Consider the following 17,070-nt stretch of genomic DNA (forward strand, 5'->3'; position numbering starts at 1 on the left):
TACTGGCAAATAGATACCTACAGAACCAGCAGGAAGAACCAACCAACAAGCAAACCAACGAAGGAAAAGACGAGCACAGCAAGAGAAAAAGAAAGAGAGAGGAAGGAAGAAGAAGACTGCCTTACCTCGAGTCCTTGGAGCCCTAAAACTGCGAGAGCGAGATCGAAAGGAAAGGTTCAGGCCAAGAGAAGAGGGAAGATGGGGTTTTGAGAAGAGGGAAGATGGGGTTTTGTTTCGTAGAGAGGGGCACGCGAGGGAGTTTTCTGCGGGTGCGTCGACGAGAAGGAAGAGGGAGCTGCTGCGGCAAGAAGGAAAAGAAGAAGACGCGAAGACGCGCTCGCGTGCCCTAACGGGCAAAAATAAAATTCCAGAAAAAAATTTCCGTCTGTCCAGATGGAAATTTTTTCTGGAAAAAAATTTCCGGAATTCGACTTCAACGGTCGAAAATATATTTCCATGTTTGATACGACGGAAAATTTTCAAATTTTTGAATTATTTTTCTCGATGAACAGTTCTTTTCCGGCGCATCAAACGCCCCCAGTACTAACTTTATGTTAATCGTACTTTAAAATTATGCTTTAAGTTTAAGAACTCAGACAAGTTGTAACCCCTTTTGTTTTTTATAATTACTGTTCATCCAGTCCGGCACATGAACAGACAATACGAAAAAAGAAAAAGAATCCATAACAACTTGAATTTGACAAATGTTAAAAACAATGGGCTCGCATCAAGATTGAAAATTTTGAGGCTTGCTTTTGAGATTATGGCACAAGCCCCTCCATACCACCAATAGAACTAGACAAGCATGATAAGGTGAAGACAACGATGATCACTAACAATTTCTTCATGGTAGCAAACATGATAGCTGAATTAAGTACACCATCATACAATCCCATTGAAGGCTCAGTAATGTTTACGTGCTTATCATAGTTGTGGTTGTGATCAATGCCAACATTTAGTGTTACAATAATCGTGTGATAGTGCCCATGATAAACTTTCTAGTTTCTTGATGGTTAAAAATTGACGAAACCTGAGGGGAGGCCTTCAACCCCAGCTGAAAGTAGAGACCCTGGACGTCTCTAATCCCCCCGAGACTAGCAACAGCCACTGCCTGCTGATATTCGTACACCATGGCAATTGCCTCGCAGTAGACCGCCTGCAAAGAAGAAAACTCAACCTATCGAAACCCGGCAAACAAATCAAAAGAACCAAAAAGGCCAACTGAAGGAAACTTCAAAAGAATCAGAATCAATGCTCCAAAGGAAGAAGACACAAGGACAATCAAAGATTTTCCAAAGTACCATGGCTTCCAAGTACCGCAATCTCTCCCTTGACATCTCCTCTCTGGCCTGTGATGCAATAGATTCGACGACAATAAAAGAAAATTGGTCAGGGGAGAAAAAAGGAGGAAAAACTGAAGCAAGAAATGGAAGTAACGGTGGTGACAATTTCATGTACCAATTGTAGGTCGTATTAGGCGGATCTGGAGACGAGAGAACCGTTTGGGGCGACGCAATGGCGATCCAATTTTTCAATTAGTTGCACAATATCGGGCGGGAGGCTCTGTCCTGCGTTCACCTTTGCCATTTTCCTCTTTCTTTTGCACGAGAGGGAGAAGGAGAAGGAGAAGGAGAAGGAGAGGGGCAGGGGGGAGGCTTTGATTTTTTTTCAGGAGAATGTGCAAACTCCAAAATATAGCTGATATTTTAGAAATGTTCCTAACTTCACCGGGTTACTTAACGCAACAAAAGCAGTTGGGATGTTTTTCTTGATAAGCAAGTTGGGCCTCCGTTCTTTCAAAGGTTCCCATGCTCTCGTATCAAAACAGTGTAACAAACAATATAAGAAGCAAAGGCAGTGAGCCCCACCAAGGTGATTTCAGATCCTTGGATCTAAAATCCTAGGATTTCAGATAGGGGAGATTTGAGATTCCTTGTTTGTTAGCAAAGGAATTACACATGAGCATCTTAAAAGCCCTTGTTTGTTACAAGTTTACAACTAAGGATGTTAGGTCCACAATTTCCTACAAATTGGCAAAAGAACTAATATGAAAATGTTTTACAACAACAAAATATAAATTAAAGAAAAATTCTTTAGTAAATATGAAATTCTTTTACAAGAACAAACATAAATTAAACTTCCTTAATAGATATGAATATCTTTTACAGCAATAAACCTTCATAAATTAAAACGTGATTACATGAAATAAAAGTTCTAACTTTATTATGACCACTCGTCGTCTTCAAATTTGGGTAGAAAGAAAGTAATAACCATCTTAAAGTTTTTTTATTTCTCAGCTCTGGATGTTTTTGATCCACATTTACATCATAGTCAAGCAAAAAAAAAAAAAACAAACACACACACAAAATAATAAATGAAAGAAGCCAGTTGCCACTCTGAAAGCATTGTAAGAGAAAATTTATATCAACCATTTTCAGTTGTGAAGGTACGAAAAGAATCCCGAGTGCAAGAAAGATTACTTAGTATATAAAAAAGGATAAGGAAAATTCATATAATTGACATCGTTTTTGTTTCCTCACAATCATAGAGAACACAATGAAACAGTGGCAGAGCCAAGATTTTTTCTATGGGGGTGGGGGAAACTGGTCCAAGGACCAACTGTGAATATATCGATACACACACATTCATAATACTTGTTTAAACATTACTTTCTATAATTATCTCCTCGTCTAACAATACCTTATAAAACATTAAACGTCAATAACTTAGCATATGTATCTTCTAAAACATTAAAACTAAGCGTGCTAATACTACCTTGTAGGATTCTACACATGTGCACATTTTTGTTTAGGAAAAAAAAAAAAAGTGCAACGTATGTTGAATAAGGTCTAATGTATACACATAAATCCATGCATCTTTTAAAAAGAAAATGGGTTTAATGTGTTTTGGATCAGACCCAATCCAAAACATGTCCTAACGTGTCTGATTACTGGTACCAATAATGTCTTAAGAGTGTCGACAGAAGGAGCGCAAATTTACCATGTCCATGTGACTTTGGGCCATATGCATATAATTTTAATCTTAACAATTAAAAAAGACGGCCCGAGGATTGAAGACGGTTAATGAAATGATTTATATATGATTGACTTGGCTACTTCTTAAAGGCTGTTATTACAAAGAATTCGGTCTACGCATCGATAAAGTGAACATTGTTATCCTTGCCACCACCACCTTTTTGTCTCGTGAGGGAGACCATGTGGCTGATGCAAGGTTTCGAACTAATGCTTGTTCATTTTCCCCACTACACTAAAGGTTGTCTGACACAATAACAATATAGATCACCGAATGTTCCAGCCAAGTCCCCCTTGGTGTTTATCATGTTGCCGCTCAAGCTTGATCTTGAAGACAAAAAGGCAAGAAGAAATAAGTTGCAAACATGTTAACCAGCTTTAAGTGTGATTTTTACTTCCTGTTCACGTTTGTCTCAAAATTGCACCAGAATTAGATACTTAATTAGAAGAGTTAAATTATTCCAAATATTTAATCCGAAGGCTTGACTCAATGTGCATGATTTCTAACACATGAAAATTCAAATTTAAGAACCCTGATTTAAGATCCCTGTCTCTTACACCTCTGGATCACTGTCTAGAAGGAAAAGGGGATTCCAACATTTTAGATCACTCAGGACTTGCGATCGCAGGTAAATCAGATTCCTCCTAATCAAGCAGTATGCTGAGATTCACTTATGAATGTCACCCTTGGTTCCATGAATGCGACGCACAGGGGACATCACTTCCACCAGAGCGCAAGAAGAACCTTAACGCCGAGGCGCAAATGGTGTAAGGTCTTCTCTTCGGAAAACACGCGCTCACACTCACATCGATGATATCAAACAGAAGAAATTAACTAGTAATCCACCACATTCTGATATCCTAGTTAGCTAGATGTGGGATTCTACATGAACTTAATCCACCACATTCTGATATCCTAGTTAGCTAGAGTTGGAGTTCTACACGGACTTATATGCTCCTCCCCTTAACTAAGCCACCCACTACGTCCTAGGTAATCTTTTTCAAAAGGGTTTATTTTTCATAGATTTCTGGTGGAGCAAAAAACTTGGCAAATGAAACACTTTTGTAGATGTTTTACAAATTTGTGGAAAAGATTAATACAGATTCATCGAGACTCAGTTCCAAAGATTTATACAGATTCATCGAGTCACATAGTAATTCAATTGCCAAACGACCCGTAAAGTCTTCAAACATATAAAATGAAAAATGAAAGAAAGTGAGGTACTTTTGATCTTATGAAATACATTTCATGCCCAAGACCAACGTGATAAGTAAGGCGCCCTAATGAATTCAAAAAACAGCAGCACTTGTGACTTAAAGGTACTTAGTTCCATCTTCAGGAATTCAGAAAATAACCCGTTGGATTCCAAACAATAGTCACTCTTCCCATGGGGATTAAATATAAGACAATGTGTCAGTTGTCCTTGCCTCCTTGCGTCCCACAGTCCTCAACATCAGTCACTCCTCCCCCGAAGATCCGAAAGTATGCTTCAGCCTTAACTACGCATCCAGAGTTTACTACTTCACAGAAGCGCTCTTCTCCACTCCCCTCCCGTAGAGCAACCCTAAAACAGATTAAATATATAAAAATATATAAAAATCTAAAGAAATAGTAAAAACACACATACACGAAAGACAAATAAAAATTTCATACTGAAGAGCATTCTCCTACCATAAGAAATAACACCCTACTGGATAAATGAAATATGACAAAAAATTGGCCAAATTGCACGCTCAGACAGACAACCATGTGAATCAAGTGAACCCAGCTCATTTAAACCTCACTACAATAAATTTCATAATAATAAAACTAGTAAGAGAACTTAGAGAACAAATACTAGAGTTGGGATTAAACCTCGTGGTAGAAGCACGTCCAATAATGTTGCCAAAAATGGGCTTGATTTTGCGGCCAGCAGATCCATCAACTTTTGTAACGACCCGATTAGTTATCACGACTGCTACACCAAACTGCAACAAGAAAAATTCGTAAGAAATCTGCAGCATAGTCCAACTGTAGCTTCGTAAACCTAGCTAGATCTTGGTAGAAGGAACTAACTATGCTTCCTATTAGAGTATCAAGTTCTGTGGCTTAATTTAGGTGACCAAAAGATAGGCATTTTACAAAAGTTCATTACAGACCCAAGAATATAAGATGCCTGAGCAAGTGAAATAGACTTGATTCAAGTGTCGAACACAATGAACAAAAACAACATGAAACATACAGCATCAATTAGAGGATAACACAGAAAACCTTCTAGTTTTATTTTCTTTTTCCATGTGTCACTACCACCATCAACTATCAATCCCTAATATATGGATGACCTACCAACACATGACAAGAAGATGGTCATCAAGAATGAAAGAAGAAACCTAGCCAAAGAAAGAAGCTAACGACTACCTCATCAGCGAGCTTCTGCAGGCTTCCGAGAAACTTAGCAAGATGCATTTGCGCTGCTGGGAGTTCTCCTCTTCCTGAAAAATCTCTCAGGTATAGAGCCGTCGCACTATCCACAATCATGAGAGCAATCCTGCTCAACAAATTACTGCAAAGATTAAGGGCAGATAGAGTGCAAATAATGAAAGGAACACGAAAGACCAACACAATGAGTGGTTTCCATATGGCAATGATAATGTGATTAGTAGAGTATGAGATGAAGGCCTGCAAGATAAGCAAGTTGATGCTTCTAAAACCTAGGAATCAACAAATTTGTAGAAGAAACCTGGTTTCCATCATCATTGAGGCTGCTTTTCGAAGCAACATTGATTGATGATCAGTATTATAGGCTCTAGCACAAAAGACATTCTCCAACACCTCCGCACCATTTAATCCAAATCTGCACTTTCAAAGAGAATTTGTTAGTGAATATCTTGTAACAAGGCAGGGGTTGAAATGAAAATTGTTGTACCTTTCCGCAATCTCTAGGAGTCGCTCTGTCATGAATGTACCACATGTATCAATGTATAATGCTTTTCCCTCACCACCTCCTCGATCCAAAGGGAGCTGAAAAAGAAAATACTTGATCAACATGCATTTTGAAAGTCAATGTCCTGTTGTGAGACACATTGTTCCAAGAAATACATGCAAATAGTTCCAAGTGTTTCGATGTTGATTATACCATTTTTGACATCAGCATTTTTATAATATCGAAAGAGTTGCAAACTGATTCTTTACTTTTAAAAGACTACGTTGTATTTCTTCTACTCAGTGCATTACAGTTTTGTCACTTCTAGCTTGTCACTAGATTTTGCCCTGTTTTTCAAGTTCATTGGTAAGAGTGCTGCCAACGACCATAAAAGAACTTCAGATGTAAAAACTTAGCAACAGACCTTTATTTCTAGTGTTCCAGACACTAAGAACTTATAAATATCAAACAAGGCATAGTATTGCTTCTAGCTTGCATTTTGGTCACAGAAGAAGACACTAGAGCCTAGATTGGTAGGACCCACTATTCCAAGAAGCGAGGGGGGGGGGTTTGGTTGTTCTCCAGTTTTGTCTTGAATCCTTCTAAATACAATTCAAAAACATAAGACGGGAACATAACCACTTACTTGGCAAGTGACACACAATGTGTGACACAACTGAGTTTTTCCTGAACCGTATTTCCCATATATCTCAGCAATTGAACCAGTTTTAAATCCACCTGCACAAACTACAAAGTAAAACCTTTGTCTTCCTTTTTTTTCAAAATAAGAATATAGGTAGCTGTTAGATCCATTAAGCCGATAAATTTCACACTCCCATTGTAAAACCAACGAACATACCTTCTAAACTCTTGTCCAGTTCTCTGGAACCAGAAGTTATCTGAATGATTTTTCGTTGAGCATGTATCTGACTAGCACCTAGGGACAGCTTCGATGCTGCACAAGGCAAACACACAGAAAATGAGAAAAGAAATAAACCTTTACAATATCATAATAAAAACATGCGCAAGATGGAATTTTCTTCAGAAAGAACTGGACAAAGGACATTAGAGACAGAGAAATGTAATTATCAATCACGATGACATGCCTGCTTCAACAATCTTGTCAAGTTTTAAATTTCTAATCCCTTTAATCTGTAAGAGTTCCTTCCTAGATGAACAGACCACATCTTCCACTGTACAAAGGCGGTCTTTGAGGTTTTGAGTGTCACCAACAGGAATTCCAAATCCCTTAAATATAGAAAGTTAAAATGATTAATGCCCAACAGGTCGTAAATTAGATGTATTATAACAACATATAAAGGGACAAAAATCAACAACAGGCAAAATTAGACTTCTCTAACACAAACTGGATTAAAGAAGAACGATTCACGGCCCACTTAGTGGCAGTTTCTCTCTGTGTAGATAAGCAAGGGGATATATGAACGTATAGGAGGAAAAGAGAAGAGGAAAAAATTTCTGCAGCACATTCCTCCATTTGGCAGTACTGCACTCCCTAAACCATAGCAAAAATTTACCAAGAGAAAAAAAATAATGGTTCCTTAAACTAATGGGTTGTTAATGGTTGATGAAAAAGCCAACTAAGCAGATACAGTAGAACCAAAATTTAGGCCAAATGACAACAAAAAATTGGTATAACAAAAAGTGAAAAGTTCATTCGATTTCAAAATCCTAAAGAAATCATACCGAGATCAAGAAACAAAGAACCAACATCTGGAAGCAAAATACCAACAAAAAGGACGTAAGCATCTAAGAAAGGAAATGGATCAAAACGTTGTAGTTCATTTGCCTGAAACCAAACAGATCGAAACTAATTAAGGTCTATATTACATAAAGGTGGAATGAAATTAAAATACAAAAGAAAAAAAAAAAACAGAAAAAGCCCATCAATTCAGTGGGGCAAACCCAATTCACAATTCAAGAAATCAAATCGGGAACGTCAACCGCTTCAATATCCGTGAACTTACCACCCAAGAAATAGTGATTGTGAAAATCAACTGTAACTCATTTTGATCCGAAAGGTGAAGTGTATCAACAACGCGATGCTCAAAACCACCAAGAAGCAATTCAGCGCCCAAAGTCACAGAAGACAAGGGCAACCACGTGATGTACCGAGGGCAAGCACATGAAGTCACTAAAGAACATCGATCTACAACCCAACTAACCTTACATAACATGCACCAGAAAGAAAAGGAAGAGATAATTCCATTATCACGAGATCATAAGAAGAAGAAAGAGAAAAAAAAAAAAAAAAAAAAAACAGTTACAAAGAGCAAAGCATTGACAACATACGCATAAACTCGTATAATATTGACTCCTAACACCAAGCGGAGGTAACCAAGTAATCAACACCAAAGGAGCGCAAGAGAAGATAACAAGCATGAAGCTGTAAGGACGAATTAAATAAAGTTAAGGGGGAAAGAAAAGAGTATAGACCTTCGGCTGTTTCCTCTTCTTTTCTAGCTTCTCTGCCTTAGCCTTCACCCTCTGCTCCTCAGCAAGCACAGACATCCTCCTAGCGGCGCCGTCGATTGCCATGTCGCCCTCCACAGACTGCACGGTCACCAACGGGCGGGCTGCGGCGGTGGGGGGGGGGAGCCATTGCTCTCCCTCGCGCGCGCGGAAAAATGAGTGCAAAACGCTAATAGGGGGCGCTTGGGACCCCCTCCCGCAAATATACAGTGGCAAATGAAGCGGATCCGGGTCGGTATATACTATATGCATGACAATACATGCATTGTTCTTTCCTTTAACTGCTTTGGAAACTAAAGCCAAATCAGGGCCTATAATAAGTATGTGGTATATCACATCTATGTCTCACAAAAAGTTTTATTGCATTTACAAAAATGAGCTCATCAAGTAAGATTGGCATAACAAAAGGGAAACTAAAAACTTAGCGTGTATCGATTGAGAATATCAAAAAATAAAGGATGATTCGATCAGCTTATGTTGGCATGCGTTTTTAAAAATCGATTACTGGTTATAAACAATTTATGAATGTTATATATTCAGCATTTTCCGGTCAATATGAAGCGTAATTTAAAAAAAAAAACACACAACTACGAATGAAAAAAAAACGCTTTTAAATCAGAATGTCAATGTTAAAGATTTACAGCTATACGTTAATAGGATAGGTAAATAATGAATATAAAGATAAGTAAACAATTAAAACTAAATGAATATTCCACGTGGACAAAAAATGCTACACCGATGCTTGAACCTTAGTATTGTGAACAATTGGTTTTCATAAAACTAAAGTCTTTTGTTAGTTTTAAAAAACTTGTTTGTTTTGGTTTGGGTGATACAATGAAAACCTAGTTTTTCTAATAATGAAAGGCGCCTACGTTTCACTTCTTTTACAAAATTAGGTTTTGTCAAAACTTTGGTTTTGTTCAGCATTCAAACACTTTAAAACTCTAGTTTTAAAGACAAAACGAGGTTTTGGTTTTAGAATATGATTTTGGGCTGTCATCCAAACACCGCCTAAAATTTGATTTGAATTTCTTAAAGATTGTACCAGTGACAAACAAACATTAGTTCTAAAACCTCTTAAAGAGCGAGGTGTGAGCTTGTGTGGGCAGTTGCTCACCCAGTCCAGCAAAATTCATTTATATACCTGTTGGACCGAAACGATTTAGGTATAAGTATGTCGTTGGATCCAACGAGACTCGATCGTCGAGCCGGTCCGCCCTTTTTACAATTTTGAAATACTGACCGTTAAAACCGAGTCCCTTGGCACGGCCCTTTCCCCACTCCTCTCCGTCGTCAAGGAGAAAGGAAAACCCGTGTAACAGGTGAGACAGAATTCGCATCCTTCTATGGCGCCTCGCACCAGAAGATCGACCGCCAAGGAGATCGCACCCCAGAACGAACACATGGATCGAGAAGATAGTCGCTCGCGTTTCCGACGATTCTGAACTCTCGGATGATTCGGAGGACGATGACCCATCTTTTGACGTCCGCGGGGAAGAAGCTTGTTTGCGACTATCAAATCTTTCTATTAAAACAGCGAGGTGATTTCGCCATTAAGCCAAAAGAGGAACCCAAGATAATGTGACGAAACCAAATTTTGTGCATTTCCCTTTTGGATTCTGATCTTTTCTCGGTTCCTTTTTTGAAGAAATGTTAACTTGATCATCAAAACAAGTCTGAGCGCTACCCGACACTAGAAGTGATACGTGAGCAGAACCCCACGAGAAAGAGTTCCAACAGCAAGAGGAGGAGGAGGAGCACTGTCCACAAAATATAGAAAATAAAAACAAACAAATTATCAGAGTTTGAATGTTGACAAAGAGCACATTCAAAACGCACGAGCGCTAGAAAACCGAGATACTAAACATCAGAAAGATTTTGATTCTTTTCACATAGGTCAAGGGGAAGACAAATGATGAGCATGTTGATGGAGCTGCCGCCATAGAATGCTCAAGAACTACCAGAAACTGTCAAAAACTGCATTTTAGAAACACTTTCTCAAGACAAGGAAACGTACTAGAAGCTCAATTAGTTATGTTCTTTTGTCGGTGCTTTGTATTATTTACCATTTAAGTCTGACATCTGACTTCTGAGCTTCCATGAGAGAATGAGCAGAAGCACAAATTTCAGGCTATCTTACATTTTTTCCAAATTTTATCCCAACTGACGTTCTTAATGCCTTTAGCCTCGTTGGAGATTCTTGTGTGCTATACCTAATGAAACCACTGCCTAGTCACTATTTCATCAGTGACTGGTTGGATGACTAATCCACCTACTAATAAGTGACCCACACCCATCCTCTCTACATGTAGCTAGTTTTGCTTTTCTAACTTTGGTTTTGCTAGATAACGTAAGTCAGATATGCCACCACACGTTTCCGTTTCAGTTTTTCCAACGTATACTTCAATTTTAGTTTATGATTGGCATTTGCAATTGGTGAATTATATGGTTTACTAGACTCATACTGATATCTTGATATCCTTTTATTATTTTTATGATTTCCACTTTAAATATTTTCTTTCTAGACCACCTTCATAATTTTATTTTAGTCAACTGACTTGGACTGACTAGTCCTGTAAGCCTTTCTTAGGGCCTTGACCAACCAGTGCTTGACTTCCAATTTGCATGTTTTGGTAGAGCAAAACCTAAACCATCAGAAATTTCCAACAGATGATTCGAAGGCTTAGCCTATGAACTAAGAGTGAAAAATATGTATATCAGAAAAGTAGTTCGAAGGTATTGGCTAACAAACATTCAACCAGAGAAACAGCTGTAATAGGTCCTATCATGCTAGGTGGAAGAGAAAAAGTAAAAGAACACTGAACACCGTCTTGTCATAGCAATACCACAAGCTGAGATAAGGAGTTAAGGACAATATCCATGTTCAAGAAACAGAAAAAGCACACAACTATGCAAAATTACAGCTTAACGTTAATAAAAAACCACAGCATTCCACAGAAGGTCAAAGCTAGGCCATTCAATTTCTGGAGATTACTAAATGCACAAGTTAGCAATACAGCCCCTGCATTAAGACAGTGAACCATAATAAATAATATATATAATTCAAGCTAGAATATTCACCAAGCACGCCAACATAAATTCTATTATATCAGTATCACAAATTTTCAGAAAGTTCAATACTAGTAAGAGTCTAAGACAACTATATCAAAGATCCAAAAACAGGTATAAGATAAGTGGTTCATGGAGATAACTTGTTTAATGGAAAACTAACAATACCTTCAGTATATTAAAAAATTAGTTCAAAATTAGTTTCTATGCTTAAGCACTCTAGAGCTCTCCACTTGGCACATCACCCAATGGTGCCTGCATCTTTCTTAGGAGGATTAGAGAGAAATAAGCCAACCTCCGTGTGGAGGTTTATCCAATGTAAAGTTTTCAGTGACATTAATTATTAGTGCATGATGTCAAGATGTAAAAGTATGCAGTAGAGAAGCAAAAAGTCACCTCACTCTGTTTTGCAGTTTTCTCCCACGTATCTGAGGCATTAAGCATAAGACAAGTTGAAAGTTAAAACCAAACATACAAGAAATAAGCACAAGAAAATAATAATAATAATAAATATAAATTAAAAAATAAAACAATACAACAGATATCATCTATACTATTTAGCCTAAAATAGATGCAAAATACAGCATAATATTCTGCTGTCCCTTTTCTCGAATGGAGTAAATCCGACACCCTTTTACTAGTCATAGTGATACCATAAACTTGATTAAGCAAACCATATCCTCAACAAAATCATGAATCTCAACCATGATTAATGTATATAAAATGAATTGTGTAGGAATTACATGTGACACACACAATTAAACATCCAAACATAGTGTTTCCCATACGACTTGCCATCAGAATCAACTGAGACCAGCCTGGCCAGATAAATCTGGATTTAAAAGTTCCTGGTGTAGATGTTGGCAACCCCAAAAGGTTCACACAACTCAATGATTGTTGAGGGAAGCCAGTTGAATTTGCAACCATAGCTAATCCTCCTATGCATGCAGTTCCAACAGAAACTGCTTAGGGAAAGGCTGCAAAGAGAGTACGGGATTAAACCACCACATCATGTCTAGCATGACCAGAATCCAAGGGTGGACAGTCACCACAATGTGTAGACTAGTGGTACATACATCCAAGCATATCACCAAGCAATATTGGAACTTAAATGAAAGTTAGGAGCAAGAATGTCTATAACCAGCTCAGCTCAATATTAAGAAGAGCCTTGAGACCATCTTCTAAAGAACCCAATAAAGATGCATCCTGCAGGGGAATAAACTTATAGGTATATGCTTTCCTATAATGAAAATTTTGGATGGTTTAGACTTTAGACAGCCTTATAGATGTGACTTAGAAGGTTTATCTAGTAAAAGTGGATTTCAGATCATCTAAGCTTTTGTGCATTTTAAGGGCCTCCCAAATCAAGGAGACAAAAAATTTTATCAACTCTTTTACAGGCAAAAACATAAGTTGATGAGCAGCCAACAACAGAAAGACATGCTAAACACATCCATTCAGAAAGGTAGAGGTAAGCACCACATAACCACTAGATAATTTCCAGAAACTAAACACATCCATTCAGGATGTGCTAGACGTGAGCTTAACTGATTGTACTAGCCTGATATTAAAAATACAGCAGAAACTGTGAATGAATAATATTTCATTGCATACAATGCACGTGGAACTCCACAAAAAAGAAATCTCACGGTCACTTCATCCTCATATATTTTGATAGCAGGAAGTTCACTAGGTGATCCCTCTCCCTCATTCAAATCTCTAGTAGCAATCTTAGGTGACTCTCCAAGAAGCCGAGGACCAAACTTAGCCCTAACCTTTTGGCTATTTGTGGACCCACGACTGTTTTGTACACAGTACAGTATGAAGGATGCAATAGCCAGCTGAAAGACATCCCACATATGGCAGGTGGAACTGTCATTTTTAGAACAAATGTGCCAACACCACACATTTGGGGAAAAAGAAACCATCAGTACCAAAATATTTTTAAAAAAATTAATAACTGCTAAGCAAGGGAACACGTACCTCTGTAGAACTGAAACCATTGCATGGAAAAAGTGAGATGCTGCATAACATGACAATCCATTTTTCCAATAGATAACATATGGAATACCCTATCAAAGAAAACCATAAACTGCATCAGGACCTTATGTTTTAAAAGGAACCATAACAATCCTCTTGCACAAAAGAGGATTGATATTTCATCTTTCCTCACAGAAAATGGAATCCTTCAAAAGAAATGTACAAGGAGGGAATACATCTGAAGAATCAAAGAAATTGAAGGAGTAAAAGCACTAAATGAAAATTTACTTGTACAGTTGTACCTTCAACTGAAGGGCCTCTGCCAACTTCTCACCATTTGGAAATTCTAAATACACCTGCACCACATTCCCAAACACTTAGAACATGTAATAGATGAAGAGTTACTTTCCACATTCTTGCCATATATATAGAAATTGGAGACAAAAAAATGAACTGTCGCCCTTCTTAGTCCATGGCAATGTCTTAAACTCAGTGATTTAGCACTCAGCCCAGAGTGACAGCTATAGCTAATTATATCAGCCACAAGTGAACTAAGAAGACTTGTTAGTGGCCTAACAAAAAGAATATCATGCGACCTAATAGCACAAATTCCAACCTGTGTAATTCTGTAATTCTGCCAGTATGTGGTATTCTCTATTTGAATACGTTAGACAGATTTCAGAACATAGAGAAAAAACTACACTAGTATCTTTTCCATTCTAATATGCATGTCTTGCTAAGCTGAGACAATTAATTAAGCCACCATTCTGTAGAGATCATATCCAAATGTTGCACATAAGAGCCAAAAGGCAGAGACTGTGAAAATGAAACTTTGTCCTTTGGTGGGGCAAGGGCCAATGAGCACAGAATCTTAAACTCTTTTGCCATGAGAAACCTCTCAGTGTCTAGTTGAGCCATGAGATGGATATCAAACAAGATTGCACTTGAAGATATTGATGCGCCATGAAGATTTAAGACACTGGAGATACACATCATATATGGGTGATGTAGCACCGGTGAAAAGGAGAACCTGAAGTTGTTGGCAGCGTTGAAGCGAAGAGGTCAGTTATTGCATCAGCATTTGATAAATCAACATCTCCCCATGTTAGAGAACCAATCTCCTCCTCTTCGTTGGACCTTGCTCCTTGCAGATAAACAAAATCAGGCTCCAGCGATTTTACAGTGTGTCTAAATTCATCAATACCGGGATTATTAAGGGTATGAACATGTAATATTTACTCAATAAGCACCATCAAAGTGGAAGTTTAAGCATACATTTAAGCCAGGGAGACAACATAAACAACAATAGAATTTCAAAACTTTGAAGGAGGCCAAAATTTTCCCGTACAACAGATTTAATGGACTAGATATCAAAAAAGATAAGCAATTAAGATCTGAAAAACGTTTTAGTTCATATTCTCCAGTAGTTTATATCTCACCACAAGGCAGAATTTACATTGGAAAAACACATTGACATTAGTCAATTGCAGAAAAGGAAGAAAGGGAACAGAAGGAGAACAACTCGAACAAAATCTAACTCTTAGCATTTTCAACTTGTTTCTTAATAGAGAAGGAAGAAACGGTATTGAAGACACACTAGGAAATTCAAGTGAACTCTGATACGTAAACCCTTTACCTTCAAAGACCAAAAATATTATAGCTCATATAGTTACTAGTAAAACACATGCACAAGAAGCTGGTACCTAATTGTAAGACTCACACATAATTTAATTACAAAAATAGGAAGATAAAAACGAAAGTACTTACCTCTAGGTTCCCTGCAGAAACAAGATCAGGAAATTTGTAAACTGAACCCTCTCTTTCAGCCTCATATGCTTTGTTATGGATGCCTCTCCCGCAGAACACAGCCACAATGGTGCACTTGCGAGCAGAATTTCCTAAAACTTGCCACATCTTCTATACATGCCACCAAGAAAACAGATGCTGCCTTGAATTTGAGAAAGAACTAAATTCTTATATCAACTTCAGACATTCGTGTAGACGACTTCAAATCTCAAGCAGCTTAAAACCAAAAGCCAACCAAAGAACCTAAAACCACCCAACCTCTTTCCAGATGCACCATTCAGCAGACAATGCAATATCGAGGAAGCAAACGTAATACATCTGAACAAGCTCTATGACCAACGCGAGAACCATTAACATTCACCAGAAGATCCAAACTTCACAACACCAGAAGAAACCGAACGGACAACAAAATCCCAACTGGTGCACCTACTTTGGAAAGCTAAAGAAGTGTCCGAGTCAAGGAACCAAATGCAACTAGACCCCACACACCCCCCCACCCCCCTCCCCCTCCAGAAAAACAAAGAAAAAACTGAAAGTTGTCCAAAACTTAAAACAAAAAGAATGGCCGTCAATCCGGAGGCACTGCCTTTCCCCCTTCACAATAAAAATCCACAAGAGAACCCCAAGAGTCTCCTCTTCCCTCGAAATCAATCACCCAAACTATCTTCCACCTCACACCAGGATCGCCGGATCCCCTTTCTTCCCTCCCGTCCAAGCCCTTAAAACACAACCCTCGCAACTCATTCTACAATCTACAGCCAACGGCAACAATGCCAACCCCCTGGTGGGCCAATGCATGACATGACTTGGACATTTATTGGAGAAACGCGCTGAAAAGCGATAGCGATCCGGTGCAATGAAATTGCGCGACATTCTTCGTGCCGTGGACCTACATGATTGAATAACTACAACATTTTTCATGGTAAGAAAGGAAAAACACCTCACAGTTTACCAACAAATTAAATGCGTGTGTTTTTTCCCACTCACCAATCCATGATGACAGGAAACGTCAGATGATGGAAACGGGCTTTGTCACGTAACCGAATGATCAATGTGAGGATCTTTCAAGCGATTTGTACTTAGATTCATAATTCGTGAGGGAAGAAAGAACAAGAGTACTTGGGCTTTATGCCTGGTCTCACGTTGGTTCCTCAAATTCGGCTTATGAACAAGCCAATTCACGAAAGGCTTAATTGATTGTATCTGCGGTTTGCCAGACTACGGACATAGCAACTGCCCACCTTTTGCAATGGATCTGCTGATTAATGTCTCGACGTGGAAACACAGAAAAGAGCTGCTCTTCTGCAATTGAATTGATAGTCCCCCGATGCCCCGTTGAGTACAAGAAAAGCATACCAAACTAACATGCGTAAACGCCGCTCATTCTGATCACACTAAAAGGACCGTCAGCTTAAATATGTGAACATATGATAAAAGCATGCAGGTAAATTGATAACACATCTGATTCGCTTAAATTGCACCACATGAATCTTATTAACACAAATATTTTCTCGTGATCAATAATATTTCTTGTACAAAGTTTGGGTCTTGTGCTAATTTAAACCGTTGTAGCCATCCATGTTGTACATTTACCAGAACTCATGGGTGTGGGTATCAAATTGGGCTGCATGCGGGGATCTATTGCGAAAATTTTCCATGGTGTCAAACAAATGATCATTGATCTCGTAAGTCAAATCGAAAGCATTAATTAATTAATTAATCAGCTGAAGAATTTTAACACAACAAGTGGCCTCAAGGCACAAGTAAAGGAATGGGTGCAATAAGTAAGT

At 38.3% G+C, this 17,070-nt stretch overlaps 1 protein-coding gene and 1 long non-coding RNA gene across 9 annotated transcripts; both read right to left on the minus strand.

Moving 5' to 3' along the window:
* Window positions 1-826: 826 nt before the first annotated feature.
* On the minus strand, window positions 827-1,707 carry LOC116264798 (uncharacterized). The gene is made up of 3 exons (XR_004174924.2): window positions 1,459-1,707; window positions 1,302-1,349; window positions 827-1,156 (listed from the first exon to the last, which is right to left on the minus strand). It is a non-coding gene; the product is annotated as an uncharacterized LOC116264798 (long non-coding RNA).
* A 2,525-nt stretch (window positions 1,708-4,232) lies between these two features.
* LOC116264529 (DNA repair protein RAD51 homolog B-like) lies at window positions 4,233-16,619 on the minus strand. 8 transcript variants are annotated; one of them, XM_050080565.1, is made up of 16 exons: window positions 16,268-16,619; window positions 15,539-16,185; window positions 15,242-15,391; window positions 14,505-14,662; window positions 13,777-13,830; window positions 11,891-13,566; window positions 9,570-10,185; window positions 8,390-8,706; window positions 7,042-7,183; window positions 6,795-6,890; window positions 6,582-6,682; window positions 5,939-6,033; window positions 5,753-5,866; window positions 5,431-5,560; window positions 4,888-5,000; window positions 4,233-4,597 (listed from the first exon to the last, which is right to left on the minus strand). In XM_050080565.1, the coding sequence occupies exons 7-16, from the start codon at window positions 9,763-9,765 to the stop codon at window positions 4,447-4,449; spliced, it is 1,455 nt and encodes a 484-aa protein (XP_049936522.1). In that variant the 5' UTR covers window positions 9,766-10,185; window positions 11,891-13,566; window positions 13,777-13,830; window positions 14,505-14,662; window positions 15,242-15,391; window positions 15,539-16,185; window positions 16,268-16,619; the 3' UTR covers window positions 4,233-4,446. The 8 variants fall into 8 exon arrangements, with proteins under 8 accessions (XP_049936522.1, XP_049936519.1, XP_049936520.1 ...); XM_050080562.1 differs by having other exon boundaries at window positions 11,891-11,922; window positions 13,478-13,566; window positions 15,242-16,185; XM_050080563.1 differs by having other exon boundaries at window positions 11,891-13,366; window positions 13,478-13,566; window positions 15,242-16,185.
* Window positions 16,620-17,070: the final 451 nt, after the last annotated feature.

Source organism: Nymphaea colorata, chromosome 11, assembly GCF_008831285.2.
Source record: "Nymphaea colorata isolate Beijing-Zhang1983 chromosome 11, ASM883128v2, whole genome shotgun sequence".
NCBI classification, from domain to species: Eukaryota; Viridiplantae; Streptophyta; class Magnoliopsida; order Nymphaeales; family Nymphaeaceae; genus Nymphaea; species Nymphaea colorata.